This window comes from Mastomys coucha, unplaced genomic scaffold, assembly GCF_008632895.1.
Source record: "Mastomys coucha isolate ucsf_1 unplaced genomic scaffold, UCSF_Mcou_1 pScaffold22, whole genome shotgun sequence".
NCBI lineage: Eukaryota > Metazoa > Chordata > Mammalia > Rodentia > Muridae > Mastomys > Mastomys coucha.
Window position 1 is genome coordinate 113,536,587 of NW_022196905.1, and position 20,282 is coordinate 113,556,868.

The 20,282-nt window shown below is 53.4% G+C and overlaps 1 protein-coding gene across 1 annotated transcript in view; it reads left to right on the forward strand.

Annotated features, from left to right (window-relative positions):
• Rbm19 (RNA binding motif protein 19) overlaps positions 1–20,282 on the forward strand; it is an 85,591-nt gene that overhangs the window by 1,698 nt on the left and 63,611 nt on the right. The window contains exons 2-16 of the mRNA XM_031337658.1: positions 1,341–1,523; positions 2,626–2,745; positions 2,904–2,942; positions 3,062–3,266; positions 5,661–5,914; positions 6,876–6,956; positions 7,439–7,517; positions 8,743–8,814; positions 9,565–9,765; positions 10,790–10,920; positions 13,402–13,520; positions 13,887–13,983; positions 14,895–15,005; positions 15,595–15,795; positions 16,483–16,588. Coding sequence (XP_031193518.1) covers positions 1,341–1,523; positions 2,626–2,745; positions 2,904–2,942; positions 3,062–3,266; positions 5,661–5,914; positions 6,876–6,956; positions 7,439–7,517; positions 8,743–8,814; positions 9,565–9,765; positions 10,790–10,920; positions 13,402–13,520; positions 13,887–13,983; positions 14,895–15,005; positions 15,595–15,795; positions 16,483–16,588 — 1,999 coding nt within the window. The remainder of the gene's footprint in view (positions 1–1,340; positions 1,524–2,625; positions 2,746–2,903; positions 2,943–3,061; positions 3,267–5,660; positions 5,915–6,875; positions 6,957–7,438; positions 7,518–8,742; positions 8,815–9,564; positions 9,766–10,789; positions 10,921–13,401; positions 13,521–13,886; positions 13,984–14,894; positions 15,006–15,594; positions 15,796–16,482; positions 16,589–20,282) is intronic.

Sequence of the window (20,282 nt, forward strand, 5' to 3'; positions counted from 1 at the left end):
TGTAGACCAGGCTGGCCTCAAACTCAGAAACCCACCTGCCTCTGCCTCCCAAGTGCTGAGATTAAAGGCATGAGCCACCACCGCCCGTTGTATGTTTGTTCTTATTTTTACTATTTTGGAGGTCAGCAAGCCTAATAGGAGGGTACTGTCAGGCACTGGAAGTCTGCAGGAGTGTCTAACCCTTCAACATGACTGCATCACTGTTGTAGGTCAGACATGGCTGCCAGTGGGTCTTCTTAGGCTTCTTTGAGTCTCCTGGCCATTGTCCTCTCTGACTAATGGCTACTTGCCATCAACCCCAGTCTTCCAAATCAAGAACACTTTCATGATTTCCTGATTCCCTCACCATCCTCTCTTCCCACCACCTTTCTTCAGACTCTGAGCCTCCGACCTCACTGATAACACTGAAGTACTTGGATGCAAGACCCAGGATGGTCTCCCCCACTTGGGTTTTTGTTTGTTGGTTCTGGGGGATGCTTTAAAAAAACAAACCAAAAACAACAGACTCTTAAGTCTGTAGCCCTGGCTGACCTTGAACTGTCATCCTCCTGCTATCCTCCTGCTTCTGCCTCCCCAGCAAACCTAGCTTCATTTCAGAGTTTTTTTTTCCCCTTTTCTGAGATAGGGTCTCATTTAGTAGACCTGGCTGACCTGGAACTTAACATGTAGACCAGGCTGGCCTCAAACTAAAGAAATCTGTGTACCTCAGCCTCCAGAGTGCTAGGATTAAAGGTGTGCATGACTATGCCTGTCTTCATCACCAGGTTTTAAAACACATCTGAAAGATCTCTTTTGCAGTATTTGGGTGTGATGGAATATCCCTGCTGGGACTGGGACATGAGACAGGCAGATCTCTAGTTGTGAGGCCTGCCTGAGCAGCACTCCCCTTTGCAGTGTACTATAGTGCAACCCCAGGTGCTGGGGACCAGGGTGTGGGCACCTTTAATGGGCTCCATTATTCAATGGCTCCCAAGGTTAGCAAACATTTACATAGCTTCCACAGTCTTTGTTTATTTGAATAAGTCTCAGTTGGGTATCTGTTACAGTCTCAGCGGGGGAAGTTGTAATTGATGTTATCCTCCAAGGGGGACAGGATGAGAAAAACCATTTGAGGTGCCTTGAAGTTTCATTTCCTTATTAAATAAGTGAATGGCCTACTCAGTGGTGCTCAGTGGGTGTCAGGCTCTGAGCCAGGATCTGGATACCCTTAAAAAGGTATGGGTTGCCACCTGCTCTTCTCGGGTATCCCTCCAGGACCTCTAGGCTTCCAGCTTACTTGTCCCTTTGTTCCAGGGACCCCCACCCCCTAGCTCCTTTCTCATTATATCCCTCTGCTCTAGATGAAGGAGGAGCGATTCCGGCAGCTCTTTGCTGCCTTTGGCACGCTGACCGACTGCAGCCTCAAGTTCACCAAAGATGGCAAGTTCCGAAAGTTCGGCTTCATAGGTTTCAAGTCGGAGGAGGAGGCCCAGGCAGCACTGAACCATTTCCACCGGAGCTTTATTGACATGTCCCGGATCACAGTGAGTCTGAGGGAGTCTCGTTCTGCCAGCCATAGACAGTTTGCCTTACCTCAGGGCTACAAAGCTTTCTGAGTGCCTGAACATCTTTGCCTGAGAGTCGGCCAACAGCTCACTGGGCTCTCTCCTGAGTTTCTGAATTACTAAAGTACTTTTAACTCTGGCTGTCCTCTTTTCTGTTGTTTGACCTTTGTACCCTGTACACAAGTGATAAGTATGATAGAACTGATAGAAGCAGTTACTTCTACAGGGGCATCCGTTGCTAGGAGAAAGTGGTTTGCTGACCAGTAACAGCCTAGAACATCTGGGCGTGGCTTGTGGGAGTGTCCTCCCAAAGGCTGCCTCTGAGAATTCACTGGAGATGCCAGGGCCAAGGGATATATCAGTTCCTTTGTGATCTCTGGCATTCTTCTACACTCCTGTGGTCACCCATTGTCCCTGATACCCTGGGCTTGTTTGCTATTTTATTTTATTTTATTTTATTTGGTTTTTTGAGGCAGGGTTTCTCTGTGTAGCCCTGGCTGTCCTGGAACTCACTCTGTAGACCAGACTGGTCTCGAACTCAGAAATCAGCCTGCCTCTGCCTCCCAAGTGCTGGGATTAAAGGCATACACCACCACTGCCCTGCACCCTGGGCTTGTTTTCTGCTGTGACTGAACTTGCCTTGTGGTAAATAGTCACCTGACTCATGGCTATTGCTCCCTGTTGCTGTGTGCTAGGCAGGGGTTGGGCTGCCTCCTAGACATCCTTTGTTGGCCTAAGGGGTGATGTGGGCTCCCAGTCGCCATGTACCCCAAGTCTCATTCTGTCACCTCTTCCTGGGCTACTCAATCTCCACTTTAACTTTTTGGTCTGAGCAGAGGGGACAATAGCACTTCTTGTCATCTTCTGCTGGAGAGCATGGGAGACAGAATTAGTCCTCTGTAAATGGCAGCATGACCTTTGGGGGGACAATGTCTAGGCTGGGACAAAAGCGATTCACTTTAAAGCAGATAGCAGGTCAGTGACCACTGCACTCTGGGAAACCCATGCACCTTGCTGAAGGGGACTCACACATGCCTAGGGACCTCAGCAACTGTGGAAGCCAGCTCTCTTTCCCATGCAGGTAGAATTCTGCAAGTCCTTTGGCGACCCATCGAAGCCCCGAGCTTGGAGCAAACATGCCCAGAAGCCAAGCCAGCCCAAGCAGCCATTGCAAGACTCCCTTCCCTCAGACACTAAAAAAGTATGTAGGTGGTGCCCCCAGCCCTGTGCCCAGTGATGGCAGGGTGGTCTCTGGCTGGGAAGGAGTTGGGATGGTTTTGGAAGGTGGGTACGCCCAGGACCGTGCATTCCCTTCCCTTCCCCAGCATCGATGTGAGCCTGTCTGCCTTCTACTTTCAGGACAAGAAGAAGAAAAAGGTGTCCAGTGACCTGGAGAAGGTGAGTGTTCTGTGGGTGGAGAGGGTGGAGGGCTGGAGAACTGAGCCTGCTAAAGCTCTGCCTCATCTCCTTCCTCCTGCCCCTCCTCCTGCCTCTCCCACCTCACTGCATTGCCACAGCTTAAGAAAGATGCCGAGTTCCAGGAGTTCCTGTCAGTTCATCAGAAGAGAACCCAAGTGGCCACGTGGGCAAACGATGCTTTGGAGGCCGAGCTCCCGAAAGCAAAAACCAAGCCATCAAGTGACTATCTGAACTTTGACTCTGATTCCAACTCCGACTCTGGGCAGGAGAGTGAGGAGGAGCCAACTGGAGAGGACCCTGAAGGTAAGTGTGCGTCCTGGGAGTGCGTAGGTCTTTACCTGGCCTTGGCCTGATGGACACAAGTACCATGTACTTGGCACAGACACGCAAAAGACACTTTGTGTGACACTCTGGTGACAAGGACTAAGAAAAGTGCCAAGGACCAGCCTTGGCTTGGAGAGGGGTTCCTGAGAAAAGGGGTATCAGAGAGCATGGAGACAAAGCACTCAAAGTCAGGTCCCGCGCTCACGACAGCTGTCCAGGTTGTTCTACATTCTGCTTTCTCTGGAGATCTACACACAGCTTCCTCCCCACCCCACCCCCCACCCCAGATAGCTTTTTTTGCAATTTTAAAAACTCTGGATAGTTCATCTCTTGAAGATCAAAGCCCAGTTCTTTATTTACATATCAATTCAGTCCTTACCCCAGGTTCCCTTGTGGTTAGCCCATGAATCAGCATCCCTTGAGCCTAGAGCCTTGATTCTTAGAAAGAGACAGCCAGCACAAGCACCAGAAATAAGATAGCTGGTGAGACCCTGCTCTGGTAGGTACCATTCCTACCACACCTGGGCCTGGACCTAAACTCCCTCTGTCCCAGGCTGACCTTGAAGTCAGGAATCTGCCTGCCTTTGTTATCTTTCTCACAAGCTGGCTCATAGTGCAGCTGCCCCTGTTGCTTTAGATCTGTGAAGCTCCTTACACAGTTCACATTGCATCCTTATATTTTTGCAGTTGAGAAACTATGTATTTTCGAACTCATGCTCTCAGCGTTCTTTCCCACAGTCTTACCGGCTGTCCTGAAGGTCACAGCAGTCTACTGTTTTGCTGAGACATAGTCACACCCTCGCCTCCCAGACTCTGTCTCTAATTATCATGGAGTCATTAACCTTGGCAGAGAGGACATTCTCGAAGGAGGAACATGAAAATATGTACACTATTGTACAAACAAGCCTTAGGCCCACAGCAAGGATCTATGCTTGTCCGTACACATGGCCATGCCGGACTAAGCAGGAAAGGGCCAGCCAGGTGCTACCCTCCCGTCATCCTGGGGAATGACAGCCTATCCATTGGTGTGCCTGTGTCTCCTCTAGGCAGAATCTGGTCACCTGACTCAGCCAATAGTCAGCAAGCATGTACAGTATGCCAGGCACAGACAGCTCTGGGGACACAGCAATGGGGAAAAGACCCCAAGAATCTCTGCACCTGTGCAGGGGGCATCCCTGGTGAAAGCAGAGGGGCAAGGCAGGTAGTTCCTGGGGGGGGTGGTCATGTGTGGTGACAGGTATGCCAAGGAGGCAGGACAGGGCTGGGAAAGCATCCTGGAAGGGATCCTATAGCTCTAGGGGGTAGTGGTGGGGTATCTGCCCTCATGGGCCATGGTGGCTTGTAAGCAGCCAATCAGAGCACAGAATGTAGACAGCTGTGGGCCACGGTGAGGGCTCTTCTGGTTTACAGATGAGAATGTGGGACTAAGGATAGAGACACAGGAAATGGGGATCAGAAAGGAGAGTCTCAGGGAAGGACAGCATAGTGGCCTGAGAGGTGGTCCTAGTTTCAGGATCTAACGCAGATGGAGCTGGGGGAGGGGAGTTCAAACTCCACCCTGAGCACTGGGAACCCTTGGAGGGTGCTGAACAGAGGTGTAGCCTCAAGTGTGCTGGGAGGGTCATCTTCCTCCGCTCAGTCAGTCTTCCCTGGTAGCTCCCTTCCAGCTTCCTCTAGCCCAATCCTTGGAGTGTGTCACACCAGGTGTCCTTTGTACTTGTGGGCAAAGTACACTGTTCACCAGGGACAGCAAGGGTAAAGGATGAAGGATGGCTGCGCGCACACACACACACACACACACACACACGCACGCACGCACGCACGCACGCACGCACGCACGCGCGCGCGCCTGATATCTGACTGTAGTCCACTCATGGATTTTCCTGACAGATGGATTAGAGCAGTCTCTGCCATAAGCGAAAGGGGTAGCTGTGTTGTACATGTTTATAAAAGATTGTCTAAAGGTGAACCTAAAAGGGAGATCTTGGGGTGCTGGGGAGATTGACTTCACCATTAAGCCAGAAGATCTGAGTTCAGTGCCCAGCATCTACATGATGGCTCAGTTACGCATAACTCTAGCCCCAGGGAATCCAGCGCCCTCTTCTGGCCTCTAGACACTGCACTCACAGGCACACATCCACATATCCACACACAGACACTTAAATCTTATGGGGGAGGGAAGGCTGGAAAGGGACTAGGAGGGTGAAAGGGAGCCACAGATCTTCATGTGCTATGGGATGGAAAGACATGTAAAGTCCATCCAGTACTGTCTGTCAGAGAACTCACTGACGAGAGCTGCTTATGTGTGAGGGCGTTGGCCGTGGTGGCTCTGTTGTCTCTGCTCACTAAGGTCACTGACCTCTGTATCTCCAGAGGAACAAGGTCTGCAGCCAAAGGCGGCCGTGCAGAAGGAGCTGTCAGACATGGACTACTTGAAATCCAAGATGGTGCAGGCTGAGGTGTCCTCTGAGGAGGAAGATGAGGACAGTGAAGACCAGCCAGTGAACTGTGAAGAAGGAAGTGAGGCTGAGGACGAGGAGGGCTCCCCTGCCTCCCCAGCCAAGCAAGGAGGTGTGAGCTGGGGAGCCATGCCTAGGAGTCCGAGGCCGCAGGAAGCAGCTAGCAAGGTGTGTGTGTGTGTGTGTGTTTGTGTCTGTCTGTCTGTGTCTGTGCCTGTGTGTGTCTGTGAGGGCTTGAGGAATATGCTGGGCCTGGGTCACCTATGGCCCCTGCAGCCCTTTGCCTAGAGGATTGCCTGGAAGGGAAGGGCACTTGTCCATAGGTGTCCTCACAGATTAGGTCCCTATTGGCCTGAGGAAGCCGTCTGCTGTTGGAGTTTTGTGTTATCGATGAGTTGTGTGGGTCCTGCCTTGTATTTAGCAGCAAGATAGATAGATGTGAGGAAGCTTATCACTGACAGATGGCAGATGGATGAGCATATCACTGCATACTGGGTAATATCCCTCACAAGTCAGTGATTCACATTACAGTCCTCTGCTCAGGTGAGGCAGCAGCACTTCACCCTCTGTGACAGCTGGGAGATGGCGGGGCCAGTACTCTGAGCCTGAAGCTCAGATTGCAAAGATGGCTGAGACTTTGATGGTCCTCCATCTCCCACCAGAAGGTCTTCTCTGCTGCAGAGACTCGGGTGGGGCCACAACTCTTGGGGTTTGTGTGATGGAAGAAGTTGGGGTACACAGCAGCCCAGAATAGACTTTGCCAGGGAAAGAGGTCCAGTCAGGTCAGGTTTGGGCTTCAAAGGAGAAATCAAGAGCAGAGGCCCTTGGAAGTTGTTGTTACTCCAGAATAGTGGAATTGTACTCTTAGCTGGACACTGGGCAAGGCCTGCCTCAGTGGTGCCTCTAGGTTCCTTCCTGGGGCCAGGGCCTCTGATGGTGTGCTGGCCGGTGGCTTACCAGGCTCTGTGTGCAACTGCCTTTTCCAGCTCCATCCAGGCACAGCTCACAGTAAACAGGGATTCTTGTGGCCTTCCCCAGCTTCTCTGGCAGCTCCAGAGTGTCCCAGCCACCACCTGCCACATAAGCGTCAGATACTCACCACAACTATTTCCTCTTTGTGATCCCTCAGGTAGAGAAGTCAGCCAGCCAGAAGGAACCCACTACCCCCTACACTGTGAAGCTCCGGGGAGCCCCATTCAATGTCACTGAGGTACGTGTTTGGAAAGGGAGGGTGGGTGCACCAGGATCAGGTGAAGTCAGGAGCCAGATGGAGCAGGGCTCAGGGATGCTGACATGAGAAGGGGACGCATGGCAGTGTGAAGAATGCTTCCATTCCCTCCCATTCGTGCCAGGCTGGAGGCTCGCTGTTAAAAAGGGAGGGGGCATGGGGCTAGATAGTTCAGTGGGCAGAGCGCTTGCTGTGTAAGCCTGGGGGACCTGAGTTCAAGCCCCAGCTGCATACTGTATTGATAACTTAACAGGTACCATGAGACCAGTGGGCAGGCACTTATCTCTGTTTTGAGGAACTGGGGGCAAGCACTTGGCCCCTGAGCCACATCCCTAGTGTAGTTGTCCAGTGCTTTAAATTCTAAGAGAAAATGCTAAGAGAATTTTTAACAGGTCTAACGAAATACTAAACTTGTTTTTTAAAAAAGAAAAAGACAGAAGGGAAAACATTTCTTTTCATTCCAGAAAAACGTCATGGAATTTCTAGCTCCTCTGAAGCCAGTGGCCATCCGAATAGTGAGAAATGCTCATGGGAACAAAACAGGTGAGACAGAAAGGCCACTCTGGCAGCACTAGGGCTGCTGGCCATGGGCCAGGGTCTCCTGGCCCCAGAGCACTTACTTGATTTGGCTGTCAGAAGGCAGAGAGTCTGGTGATCAGCCAGGGTTGGCGCTGGGGGAGGCCAGAAGGCTGTCAGAGATACAGCAGTAGCGTAGCTGCATTTTACAGAGCCACACCAAGGCCCTGTGGCTACAGAGAAACCCCAGCCTGCGGGCTGTGAGGGGTCCTTGGCAGGAAGAGGCTGCCTGGGCAGAGCATCTGGGGAAGAAAGTGCTTGTGCATCAGGGGCAGCCTAGTCGCCATCCCACGGCTTGTTTCTTCCCTAACACCCCTCTTAGCTTTACTGTATCTTGTACCAAGCCTGTTCTCCATACCTTTAATTCCTGAAGAGGGCAGTGTAGGGTAGAGGGCTTCATCCCAGCTTAGCTGCTTAGGAGCCCTGTCACCTCAGTCAGGATCATCCTCAGTACCTGGACACTGTGGGGTGAGCCTGTTACCCAGGAGTGAGGAACTGAGGCGCTGTCACTGAGAGCTGCCTTGCCCACTTTGTGGGAACTGTGGTAGCTACTAAGGGTGGTGCCCTGGTTACGACATGTAACCAGGGAGGGAGCAGGAAGAGAGCCAGCTGGGCTGGGGAGGCCGGATCCGATTAAGAATAGTTCCTCAGCTGGTCTGCCCCTGGGAGACTCCTGGAGCCTGAAGTGGGTAAAGTACTTTGTGGGTAGGTGGGGTCCCTGCAGAGAACAGAAGAGAGGGTTGGACAGGAAGAACAGCCTCATCTTGCTTGTGGAAAACCCTTGGGTTTTGGGACATGTTGTGGCATAGCCATGAGATAGCCCTGTGACCTGGGACATGTGACTTTAACTCTTCTAGGGAAGGGATGGCCCAGCTCTGCTGCCTCATAGGGTCAGGCTCCACCTCAGGAAGGATTCCGGGCATGGATCTGAGCTTCAGGGACAGTGGTCATGATGGCGGCCCTGACCGTCTTGAACTGAGTCACAGTGTAGCCTCCAGCCGCCTTCTCTAGAGCTTGTTCAGGAACATTATGGGGCTGGGACAGGCAGGAAGGCCTGCTAGTCACTCTTGGGATCCACATCTGTACTCACACAGCCAGCCCCCAGGTCTGAAGCTGTTGAGGTGTAGGGTGTGTGTGTGGGTGTTCTGGAGGTTGACAGCCAGTGACTCTCCTTGTCCATGTCCTTACTCAGGGTATGTCTTCGTGGACCTCAGCAGTGAAGAAGAAGTAAAGAAAGCTCTGAAGTGCAACCGTGAATACATGGGTAAGGGAGTGTCAGGCATCAGTGAGGACCGTCCCTTATGTTGATGTCACACGGTGGTGCTGAGATAGTTTTGGGCCCTGGGGATCCAGCAGAGAGCAGGGAGTCTACAGTCCCTCCCCCTGGAGCAGCCACAGAGTGACCACAGAGAGTCGTGGGTGGCGTGGGCAGATGATGCCATTGGTCTGAATGGCGTGTAGAGCAGGGAACGCTGTGTTGCCCCATGCTCTGCTCTCCTGGAGCAGCTTGCCGGGGCTTCATAACAGCCTGTGACACTGGCTGACTTGGCTGGGAGGTGGGTATAGACCACTGATAGAAACGTCTCCCCGAGGGAGGAAGGGAGTCCTGTGAGGTCAGGTGGTGAGTGCCAATGGAGCACTGACTATATGAGGAGGATGGGTGCCAGCTAAAGTGGGGCAGGGCACCGAGGACTTGCTGTGCAGGCAATGGGTCACTCCATCAATGCCCCAGGGTAGGTTGCCATGTGACGCTGTCCCAGATCAGCCACAGGGGTTGTGGGGAGGCCCCAGAACCCAGTTGCCAACTCCTGTGGTCTGGGATGGCCCACAAGCTCCCCAGGGCCTTGACTGTACTGCCAAGGTAAGTGAAGTCCCAGTGGATGCAGCTGCGGCTTGGGAAACTAAGCTGCAGACAGGATCACATGTAGGGACATCAGGCTCTGAGCAGCAGCAGACCAGAGGCTGAGGGGACCTCGAGAGGCACACCACAGCCCTGACCCTTGTCTTCATGCAGGTGGGCGCTATATCGAGGTGTTCAGGGAAAAGCAGGCCCCCACTGCCCGTGCTCTCCAAAAGAGCACCACCCCCTGGCAAGGCCGAACGCTCGGGGAGAATGAGGAGGAGGAAGACCTGGCTGACTCTGGGAGGCTCTTTGTGCGGAACTTGTCATACACCAGCTCTGAGGAGGACCTAGAGAAGCTATTCTCTGCCTACGGTGGGTGCTGCCTCCTCTTGGTCCTGGGTGACATCTGTGTTCATCAGCTAGAGGCTCCTCTGTAGAAACAAGACGAAGCACCCTACTGCTGAGGGTCTCCCAGCAGCCCTGTCCTGTGGACAGGCCTCTCTTCACTCTCAGAATAGAGAGCAGAGGAGAGGGTGGTGTCTCCCAGGCTGTCCACACTGCTCTCCCATCTTCCCTAGACACTGTGGAGCCTGAGGCAGGACAGGAAAGGAGGCTCCAGGTGCCCATCCTGTCTCTGAGCCTCCACACCCAGCCTGTCCTTAGAACAGACAGAAGAGGTACTGCAGGCTTGCTGCAAGTGCTTGGACTCCAGCCCCATGTAGAGCCTTGCTGCCCTTTGTGTAATAATCCTGACTCCACAGGTAAAATACAGCCTTGTCACCTACAGGCCACCAAGTTTTCAGCCTAAAAAAACGACAACAGCAGTAACAGAATAGTTTCTCTGAGCTAAAACCTCCCAGTGTGGCCACCACTGTTGTGCCAGGCAGACCCTCCTGCGCCCTGGCTGATACGGCCAAACCAGACAGACGAGGGTTTGTCTAGACTATGAGTGTCCATTTGGGAAGACAGGGACTTGTGGGAACATGATTCTATCCTGTGTTTAGAGTAGCAAGCACTGCCTCCTTTGCATGGTGATGTTGTGGCATCTACATGGCACTGCCTGTAGGGGGCACTGTTGGCTGCAGCTCACCCCACACCTGTCCTGTGAGCCAGGGATCTTGTGGCACTTTATAGGTGAGGACAGCCTGTGTTGATAAGTGACATGTCCCAGAGGAAGGCCATGTGGATTGAGTGAGTGTACAGCCCGTACCTCTCCAGAGAACTGACTCACAGATGCCTTCGGCTCTGGGCTGGTAAGCTGGCTGGCACTCACCGTGCTGCTCCACAACAGCCATTTATTGATCTCACCAGTCCAGCCCATTGCCTGGCCAGGGCCCTGCAGTTCTGTTGCCCAGTGCTCCAACCTACAACTGACTGACCCTTTTCCCATCTGCAGGCCCCCTGTCAGAGCTCCACTACCCCATTGACAGCCTGACCAAGAAGCCCAAGGGCTTTGCTTTCGTCACCTTCATGTTCCCTGAGCACGCTGTGAAGGCCTATGCTGAGGTAGATGGGCAGGTATTCCAGGTAAGTTAGCTCAGGCCTAGTCAGCCTCTTGGGCTCAAGGAAGTGTGTCTGGGCACTGCAGGCCTGAAAGCCCACAGTGGCCTACTGTGCTGTCGCGCGTGTGAACATTTGGAGGATGGGATTTCTTTTATTTATTTATTTATTTATTTATTTATTTTTATTAGATATTTTCTTTATTTACATGTAAAGTTCTCCATTCCCAGTTTCCCCTCCAAAAAATAAAGAAACAAACAAAAACAACAAAAACCCCTGTTGCCTCCCCCCTCCCCATGCCTGCCACCCCACCCTTTCCCACTTATTGGCCCTGGCATTCCCCTACACTGGGGCACAGAACCTTCACAGGGCTGAGCTCCTCGGAGGATGAGATTTCTAAAGGCAGTAGTCTGGCCTTGCCATTTGCTGTTTGTTCATGGTAGCCTGGCACACAGCCTGGCACACGTTGGTTCCTTACAGAATATTTGTCAAATGAAACTGCTTCTGAAACAGTTCCTTGGCAAAAGATGAAGCTGCAAGTCTGGTAGCCAGGGTGTGCCCAAGCGCTCAGGCTGTTTGCCCGTGGCAGCAGGCGGTGGGCACAGCGCACCTGCCCGAGTCTCAGGCTTCCTGTGTGGCCTATTTGTTCATGTTTATAGACGTCATTGTTATCAGGCTAGACCCACGTCCACCTGCGTAGACCTCCTGGTCTCTCACTGGAAAGACAGAAAAGGACAGGATGCAGGTTCGTGGAGCTGTGGGCACTGTAGACAGTTTCCAGAGCTGGCGAGGTGGCTCAGCAGTTAGAGCACTTCCTGAGTGGGCCCACAGCACTCACAAAGCAGAAGCAGGTAGATTTCTGTGAGTTCAAAGTCAGCTTGGTCTACAAATGGAATTCCAGGCCAATCAGGGTTTGTCTCAAAAGCCAAAAAAAAGAAAACGAAAGGAAAAAAAGTTCAACATTTCCTTTAGGGTTATAGGTACCATGTCCACTCTGCCACAGGGCACAGCTGCTCTGGGAGGCAGGATATGGGAGTTGACCCCGCTTACCCCACGCTGTCATTGGGTGGGTGTTGGGCTGTAGTGAATTCCCCAGGACACCGCTCTAGGTGTAGGGAAGCACAGTCTGAGGCACAGGGCAGCCGGAGCTGATTCAGGGGGCCTGGGGTCCCCGGGCCTGCAACAAGGCCAGGGACATCTGCGTCTCAGGCTCTTGGACATCCAGGTGCCACTGGATGCCGCAGAAGAGCTAAGAATAGAGTGGTGGCCCAAGGGCTGGATTTTGCCCAGGGCCAGGGAGGAAAGGGGGAGCCCCAGATGGTCCCACAGTGATAGTCCTTGGCTTGATGGTGATGGCAGGCACGGGCTGGGTTTGGTGGTGGCCATGACTGGGAGCACAGAGAGGTCTTTTGTTGGAGATTAGATGGCAGCTCTGTAGGCGAAGGCCTTCTCCATGGCTCCCCACAGTGGATCCAGATGAAAAGAGGCAGTCCGTGGTTTTAAGACATTTATTGTCATGGTGGAAAGTGGATGTGTAAAACAACACCCCACTTCTCAGGGCGGGCCTGAGGCTAAATACCTTTTGCAGGGAGGAGTGTCTGGGAAGGAAAGCTTATTGGCTAAGCCTCCAGACCTTTAGGTGCCTTATTACAGTGGAGCTGTCTTGAGACTACGTGACCACAGGTCACATCCTCTACCTGTGGAGGGGCTTGAGGTGTTGCCCTTACGTGACTGATGGCCACAAATCTATGGGGGGCTGCAGCTAGTGATGGGCCTGGTGCCAGGAATAGGCAAAGTGCCTGCTGTCAGGGTTTCTGGGGCTTCAAGCCTTAGCTCAACCAGGGACCAAGCTACCTTTCACGTCCCACAATTTCCTACTCTTCTAGAAGAACAAAGTTCAGTTCTCAAAAGCTGTGCTGGGCCACATACATCCACCTGGGTCTCCAGCTCCAGAGACTCTTAACACCCTCTAATAGTAAATCTTTAAAAACACGAACAATGTCTGCTGTATGCAGTGGTGTCAGCCGGCCTCATCACAATGACAGGTCCCTTTGTCACAGGGATGGAGAGTCTTAAGTCTTATTCTTAAACTGTTGGGGGCCTACAGTTTGAGAGGGTGAGTCCATGACCATCAGGATAGGGAGCGTGCCAGTAGACCAGCTGCTGAGAGAGCACACCTCCATCAGTAAACATGAGGCACAGAGAGAGAGAGCTAACTGCAAATGGTGTGGGCTTTTGAAACCTCAAATTCCACCTCCAGTGACTCCTCCTTCAAGGCCACACCTCCTCCAACAAGGCCACACCTCCTAATCTTTTCCAGATAGTTCCATAAACTGAGGACCAAACATTCCAATATGTGAGCCTCTGGGGGCGTTCTCATCCGAACTGCCCCAAGCCACATGGTCCCTCTGCTGTCCCCCTCCAGGCAGACATAGATCTAGCACTTGTGACCTGAGGTGGCAGATTTGAGGGTGGAGCTGTGTTACATCCTCCTTCCATCCCCTCCAGGGCAGGATGCTCCATGTCCTACCTTCCACCATCAAGAAGGAAGCCAGCCAGGAGGCCAGCACCCCAGGATCCTCTTACAAGAAGAAGAAGGAAGCCATGGACAAAGCCAGCAGCTCCAGGTCCTTGTCAACTCCACAGTGGTCACTGAGCCCCAGCGCCAGGGTCTGCTGCCCTTGACCCCACCCTCCACTCTTCTTGTGTACCTCATCCATGACTTTTCTAGGCCTCAGTTTCGCCATTTGTGGGATGAGGAGAGCAGAACAGGGTTTCCCCACTGCCTGCACATGGTGCAGATGTAGGAGAGCATGTTTGCAGAGTCCCTGCCCAGATCTGAGACCTGGGTTCCTTGGTCTGCCTGTCTTCAGGCCTTGCATGCCTGGTCCATGGCAGGGAGCTGGGGTGGGGTTGGAGGGGTGCTTAGGCTTCTGAAAAAGGAACCCGCCTGTTGACCCCCATGTGTCCTCTGTTCTGCCCATACTCCTCAGCTCTCACAACTGGAACACTCTGTTTATGGGGCCCAATGCTGTGGCTGATGCCATCGCACAGAAGTACAACGCCAGCAAGAGCCAAGTGTTTGACCATGTGAGTGAAGGGCTCTCCGTGGTTTATTTCATAGCCTCTCTTTCCCAGGGCAGGTGTCTGGGCCTGGACAGCTGCTGAGTTACCTTAGGCCAAGCCTGGGATAGGAGCATGCTTGCCATGTGTTGGTCTGCAGAGAATGCCTGGCGATTTTGCTTGCGGCTCCTCCCCTCCCTTGTCACTTACCCTTCTCCCCAGACACAGGCTCAGCACTGTCCCTGAACACTGAACATACCACATATGTGATAATGATTGTATTTCAGAGAAGCAAAGGGTTAATTTTCATGGCGTAAGTCAACATATCTAAAATAGTATGATTGGAACATACGCTCAACAGGAAAACAGCCTGAGCCATTTTTTCCTTATTCGTCCTGGTCTGGTGTGTATTTAACACTTGATGGGAGATTGAATGGAGTGGGTCACATTTACAGACACTGACCACTGTTTTGAGCAGCCATAGCCTGACCTAAGTTAAGGGGACAGTTTCTGTGGCTCAAATGTCAGCCATGCCCAGGACAGAAGGGGACTTGCTCTTTGGTGCCCTCTACTGGAGAGAGACACGAAGGCGTGGTCATAGGCCCACTGGGCCATTCAGCAAGGTTCCAGATGTGATAGGAAAGGTTGGGGTAGGAGCTGGCTCAGGCTGAGGTTGGCGCTTCAGAAGCTCCTCCAGGCAATGAGCTGTAGGAGGAACAGAAGGGCCACCTCCCCGAGGAAAGCCAGGGGAGGGCATCGCGAGCTATGGGGCAAGGCAAAGCTGGAGAGGAGCAAAGGGCTCCCAGGTTTACTCTGCATGTCCAGAGGAGTCTGAGTCCTGGGGACCTCTAGTCTGGAGAATTATGGGTGTGGACACGGGCCTTTCCCTCTGAACCACCTCCTGACAGCACCTGGGCCTCTTCCCTTCCCTCCCACAGGAGACCAAGGGCAGCGTGGCTGTGCGTGTGGCTCTGGGGGAGACCCAGCTGGTCCAGGAGGTCCGAAGCTTCCTTATCGACAATGGTGTCTGCCTGGACTCTTTCAGCCAGGTGAGTCTTTACTGCACATAGTGAGTCCTTACTGCATATAGTGAGTCCATAGTGAGCAGAGCTAGGATAGAATTTCCTAGGAGGCTGGAGAGATGAATCCTGTGGGTGAGGGGAGCCTGAGCCAAGAGGAAGCCTGCAGGACTGGGTCCCTCAGACTGTCTTCTGCAGAGGATAGGGTGCACTCAGGGATGAAAGTCCCTAGGTCTTCCTGCCCTCCACACATAGGGGACAGGTCTGCGCTGCCAGAAAGGAGCCTGGACATTGTGATGTTGCTCTTGTCCTTTGGAAGCCCATAGGCCGGCCACCTTGGGATCTCCAGTCTGGGTTGTGGTTGGGGACTGTTGGACTCAGGTGGCTTGGGGTGAATTATGAGAGGTGTGGTCCTCTGCAAAGCTGTCTATGGGACTTGGAGTGAGCAAGAAACCTGTGATGAATGCCCCCAATACCTCCAACCCCAGCTCAGCCTTCCCAGCCTGTTTGCTAGGGACCCTGATGGGGCCTCTCTGCTGAGGCTACCACCAGTGTCCAGTACTGACACATGCAGAGGTCACCCTCCTGTTGTCCCCCACATGTTCATCTTCCCCCCCAGGCAGCAGCGGAGCGAAGTAAGACTGTGATCCTGGCTAAGAACCTCCCAGCGGGTACACTGGCGGCCGAGCTACAAGAGATCTTCAGTCGCTTCGGCAGCTTGGGCCGCGTCCTTCTGCCTGAAGGTGGTATCACGGCCATCGTAGAGTTCCTGGAGCCGCTGGAGGCCCGCAAGGCTTTCAGGCAGCTGGCCTATTCCAAGGTATGGCCACTGATCTTGGTGGGGCACCAAAGAGACTCCAAGAGCTAGAGTTGCCCCCAGGCTGGCATGGGCCTCGCACACACAGGCTCCTCACAAACCCACCTTCCCTCTTGGAGCTTGCTGCCCTATGGTGTACATTACTGCTGTACCCGGAGCTGCCTTCTGACTTTTGATTAAAGAAAAGAAAATAGCAGATATGAGCTTCCAAGGCTGTTGTGACAAGGGGCTGCCAGCTTTGTGTCATGAGACAGTGGATTCCGGTCTCACAGCTTGACTGTCAGTTCAGTCTCACCCAGTCACCTCTGCCCATCCCATTCCATCCACCTTCCAGACTTCTGTATTAAACTTAGCAGACCAGCCAGATAGCACAGTCGCACCCCAAGATTCAGCTCCTACTGCCTGGGTTAGCCACAGGCTGGGGCTCAAGGTCGAGACTTAACTGTGTCTTGGCAAGGCACTATTCAGTTCAGTACAAGGAATTTCTGTCTGCCTGGGACTTCTGTGCTTCACAACCCGTGTCTTACATTAGTGTCTGCACGCTGTGCTCAGGTACCTGGCTGTATGAAGGGTCCTGGGCCCTGCCAGTGCAGGAAGGGCTCTGTACCTAGCTTCTCCTGCCAGGTAGCCCTGAGTCTCTAGCTAGGTCTTTGATGGGGACCCACAGCCTTGGCACCTCTGTTTCTACAGTTCCACCATGCCCCCCTGTACCTGGAGTGGGCTCCAATTGGTGTCTTCAGCACAGCCCCCCAGCCTGAGCAGCCTGCAGAGAAAGCCGAGGCGGAGCAGGAGACTGGTGAGAGCAGAGTCTGGGGTCACCGTGCGGCGGGCAGTGCTGGGAGGAGGGCAGGGGTGAGGGGCGACCGCCATTAGGCCACTGGCCAGGTGTCCTTCATTCTGCCTGCAGATAGATTTCATAGGCATGTCTAGTGACCCTTAGGATTGTGTCACTAGAGGTGGCCATTTTAATTTCTTGGCCGAAGGTTATAAAGACGGAATCTTTGAGTGTATTGACTGGGATTTGAAAGAGGCTTTGAGGACCTTGTCTCCAGCATGAGTGGTGCCTGCTGGAAGAGATAGATGACTCCTCTGTAGCAGCTCTGGTGTCATAGTGCCCCCTGGTGGTCTGGATAGGTAACAGCAGTGGTCCCCTTAGCTGGTGCCTCACTGTGGGCAGGGGCGGGGGCCATCTTTGACATTAGGTACAGGACAACTCTCCCTCATCCAGACTGATGCTCAGGAGTGCCTGAGGACCTGTGAGACTGCTAAGGAGTAGGCACTGTGGAGGTCCAGGTGCTGTGTGGATTTATTGTTTATTGTTTGGGTTTGGTTTGATATTCTCATGTACTTCAGGGTAGTCTTAGGCTTCCTGTTAGCTGAGGATGACCTTGAGACCTTGATTTTCAGGTCCTCCTGCCTCCACCCCAGAGTGCTGGGCCTTCAGGCTGGGGTTGCAGGTGTGTAGACCATAGCCCATTTTCTGTGGTTTCTGTATATTCAAGCATACGCACATAGGAATCTATTGCAGCAAGAAGAGCAAAGACAAGTACCGAGGTTGGCAGACGTTGGCAGACGGAGGGTTCAGATCCTCGCCCAGGCTGAGTGATGTCTCTGCTCATTGTCACTGAGGGTCATTCAGAGGCCATAGTTCCCTGTGGGCCGTCACTTCCCTGTCTCTGTTCTTTGACCCTCACACATTGTGGTTATCATGCTCAGGTAGCTGGTTTGACCTTCTGGATACCCTTTCCTAGCATCTGTCAGGAGGTAGCATGGTTGTCTCTCAGACCAGAGGTCCGTCCCCTCAAACTTGCTCACAATCTTATCCAGAGACATTTCCTCTTGTAGTCCTGCATTTGTTGATCATTAGTGTTGGGGGTTGGGACCTCAGGCTGTGGACATTCTGCAAGTGCCACCTCTCCTGGGGATCCCTCTTTGTACCCCAGGCCTCCAGCTGCCTTTACAGTTGAGCCTGGGTGGTACTTTTTGGCATAAAAGCAAATACTCACTGTCGAGCATGAAAATTAGCTAGGGCCAGGGTTCCTGAAGACATACCCCAGGAGGCAGCAGTGTCAGGGCTGTGAGGCACAAAATCACCCACAAAGGTCTTGTGTGGCTCTGCTCCCCTATCCTGATGCATCTCTCCCCTTTTACGGTGATGCTGGTAAACATCAGAATCTGCACTTTAGTTTCTCCCCGTCATCTCCATCTTGGCCAGGCTATCACAGCACCCTGGTGCCCAGCATGTGGGCATGTAGCCCTAGGCAGAGGGCAGGCCCACTGTATAGGTAGATGCCAAGGCAGTGAAGGATTGTGGGAAGGATGTGTCTCACCCCTCTGCAGGGAGGGCTGCGCTATGGCGGTGCTTGTGTCCTGAGCCTCTGGTACATGTGAGGTTTGAGACTGACTCCAGGGTTTGGTGGCCCCAACCAGTGAGTGGTAAGTGACACTGTGATGTGCGAAGGTGACTTAGGTGGCTGTGGCTCTAGTCTGTGTGTAGTCAGTGGGACCTTGAGTTACACTCACAACAGTGGCACTGCAGGGGAAACGTACGTGCTCTCCAGTGCGTGGGAAGCTCCTGCTCCTTGCCATGGCTGGGGGAGCGCCTCCCTTCTCTGAGCTGTTTTTATGTCTGTAACATGGGTGATGGCCACCAAGGTGCCCAAGGTTACTGTTGTCACCCACAGGCTGGAAACCAAGTGGCATCACAGTGCCCTCGTAGCCACATAGAGCTGTGTGTCAGCCGCCGGCTGGCTACATCCACACAGCCTGCTCCCCAGCACCTTCCTGCTGGCCAGGTGAGGGGCAGGTGGAGTGGCTGAGGTGGACTGGGTAGTATCACTGGCGGCCTTGAGTGTAGACATTCCTCTGCAGCTAGAGAGTTTTCCTGACACTGGGATCTGGGGTCTGGGGTTAGTACTCTGTCGCTTGTTGTCCCTACCAGGGCCTGACCCTGAGGGGTTACTTTCCAAGGCCATGGTCTATGACCTACACCAAGACAACCTTAGACCTGGGAGAAGGACCAGGAAGCTGTCCCTAGTTAGACCCTGCCCAGATGCACTAGGCCTACACCATCCCTCTGCCCATTCCCAAAGCCACCTTGACCTTCTGTGGCTTTTCTCATCCTGTCTGACTTCATAGTCCCCTGACCAGAGTATCACTCCCTGCCTTCTCAACCCTTCCTCAAGTGTCATCCTGTGCCCCCTCACCCCTGCCCAGAGTGTCCTCCCATGTCCCCTCACCCCTGTCTGGAGTATTGTCCTGTGCCCCCTTACACTGCCATGCACATTGTTCCCGAGGTACCACCAGCTCTCCCATCCCTGTAGGGTGAAGACCTAGAGTGCTGGGGACCGGAATAGGATTTCATAGGCAAGGAGGAGGGGGATGGGCAGGCTTTTCTGCAGTGAGCTGCTGTTCCCTGCATGGGTCCTGAGGGACAGGAACAGTGTGTTTTATCTCCCCACAACCAAGACCCTCACCTCCAGATAAAGGGCTGTGAGTCAGGGGAGGTCCCACAAAGCTGCTTGCTGCTGATAACAGGCTGTTGCTGTGGGCCTCACAGGAGCTCCAGTGGGGAGGGGCAGGGGAATCCTACAGCCGGCTTCTAATGACGCCCCCTGTGGCCACCCTTGACTGGCTGTCATTGTGCTGACTGAGGTGGAATGGTTTCTCCCTGCAGCCCACATTGCATCTAGCGTCTCACCCCATCCTGCGCCCTTGCCCGTCTCACCCCATCCTGCGCCCTTGCCCAGCCCTCCACCTCTCTCCCCCTCCCCGCTCTCTGCTTCTCGCTTTCTTGTCATGCATTTGGATTTCATGGTGCCCAGTTTTTTGTCTCTCCTTTGTCTCCCCACTTGGGACTAAAGCAGAACCATTTTTTAAAAAGACCTTGTCTCCATCGCCCTGGCACTTAGCCACCTCCAGCCTCCCTTGGGCCCAGACACAGGCCACAGCAGGGCTGGTGGCGAGGTCTAAAGTGGGGCCAGGTCCCCTGGATGTGTGGTACAGGCAGGCCTTCTCAGAACCCCAGGCAGAGGAGGCGGGGGCTCCCTGCCTTGTGTAGTTTTGCCCCTAGAATTGGGGGTCCACAGCTTTTCCTCCGGTGACCCAGGAGGGCTCACCAAGCAATCTGCAGTATGCACAGGGGGTGAGGTTGCAGATGGCAGGACAGTCCTCTGGGATGCTTGTGGCAGGCCAATTCCCTGGTCCCTTCTTGGTCTTTCCCAGAACCTTTCTTGATGCCCCTTTTAGATGGTGAGAAAGAGGGAGGCCTAGAGATCTGAGCTCACACATGTGGGCAGTGCGCATGTGCATGACTCAAGCATGTTCAGCCCAAAGTCTGAGCTGGGGTCTGTGACTCCATAGCTACTCAGAAACACCATAAGCATGGTTGCCAGTCTTGTGTTCCAGACACAGGCTGAGTGTGGCAGACTCATTTCCACGAGTGTTTTTGGCGTGGACGTCACTATCCCAGGCCCGGCTCTACACATGGT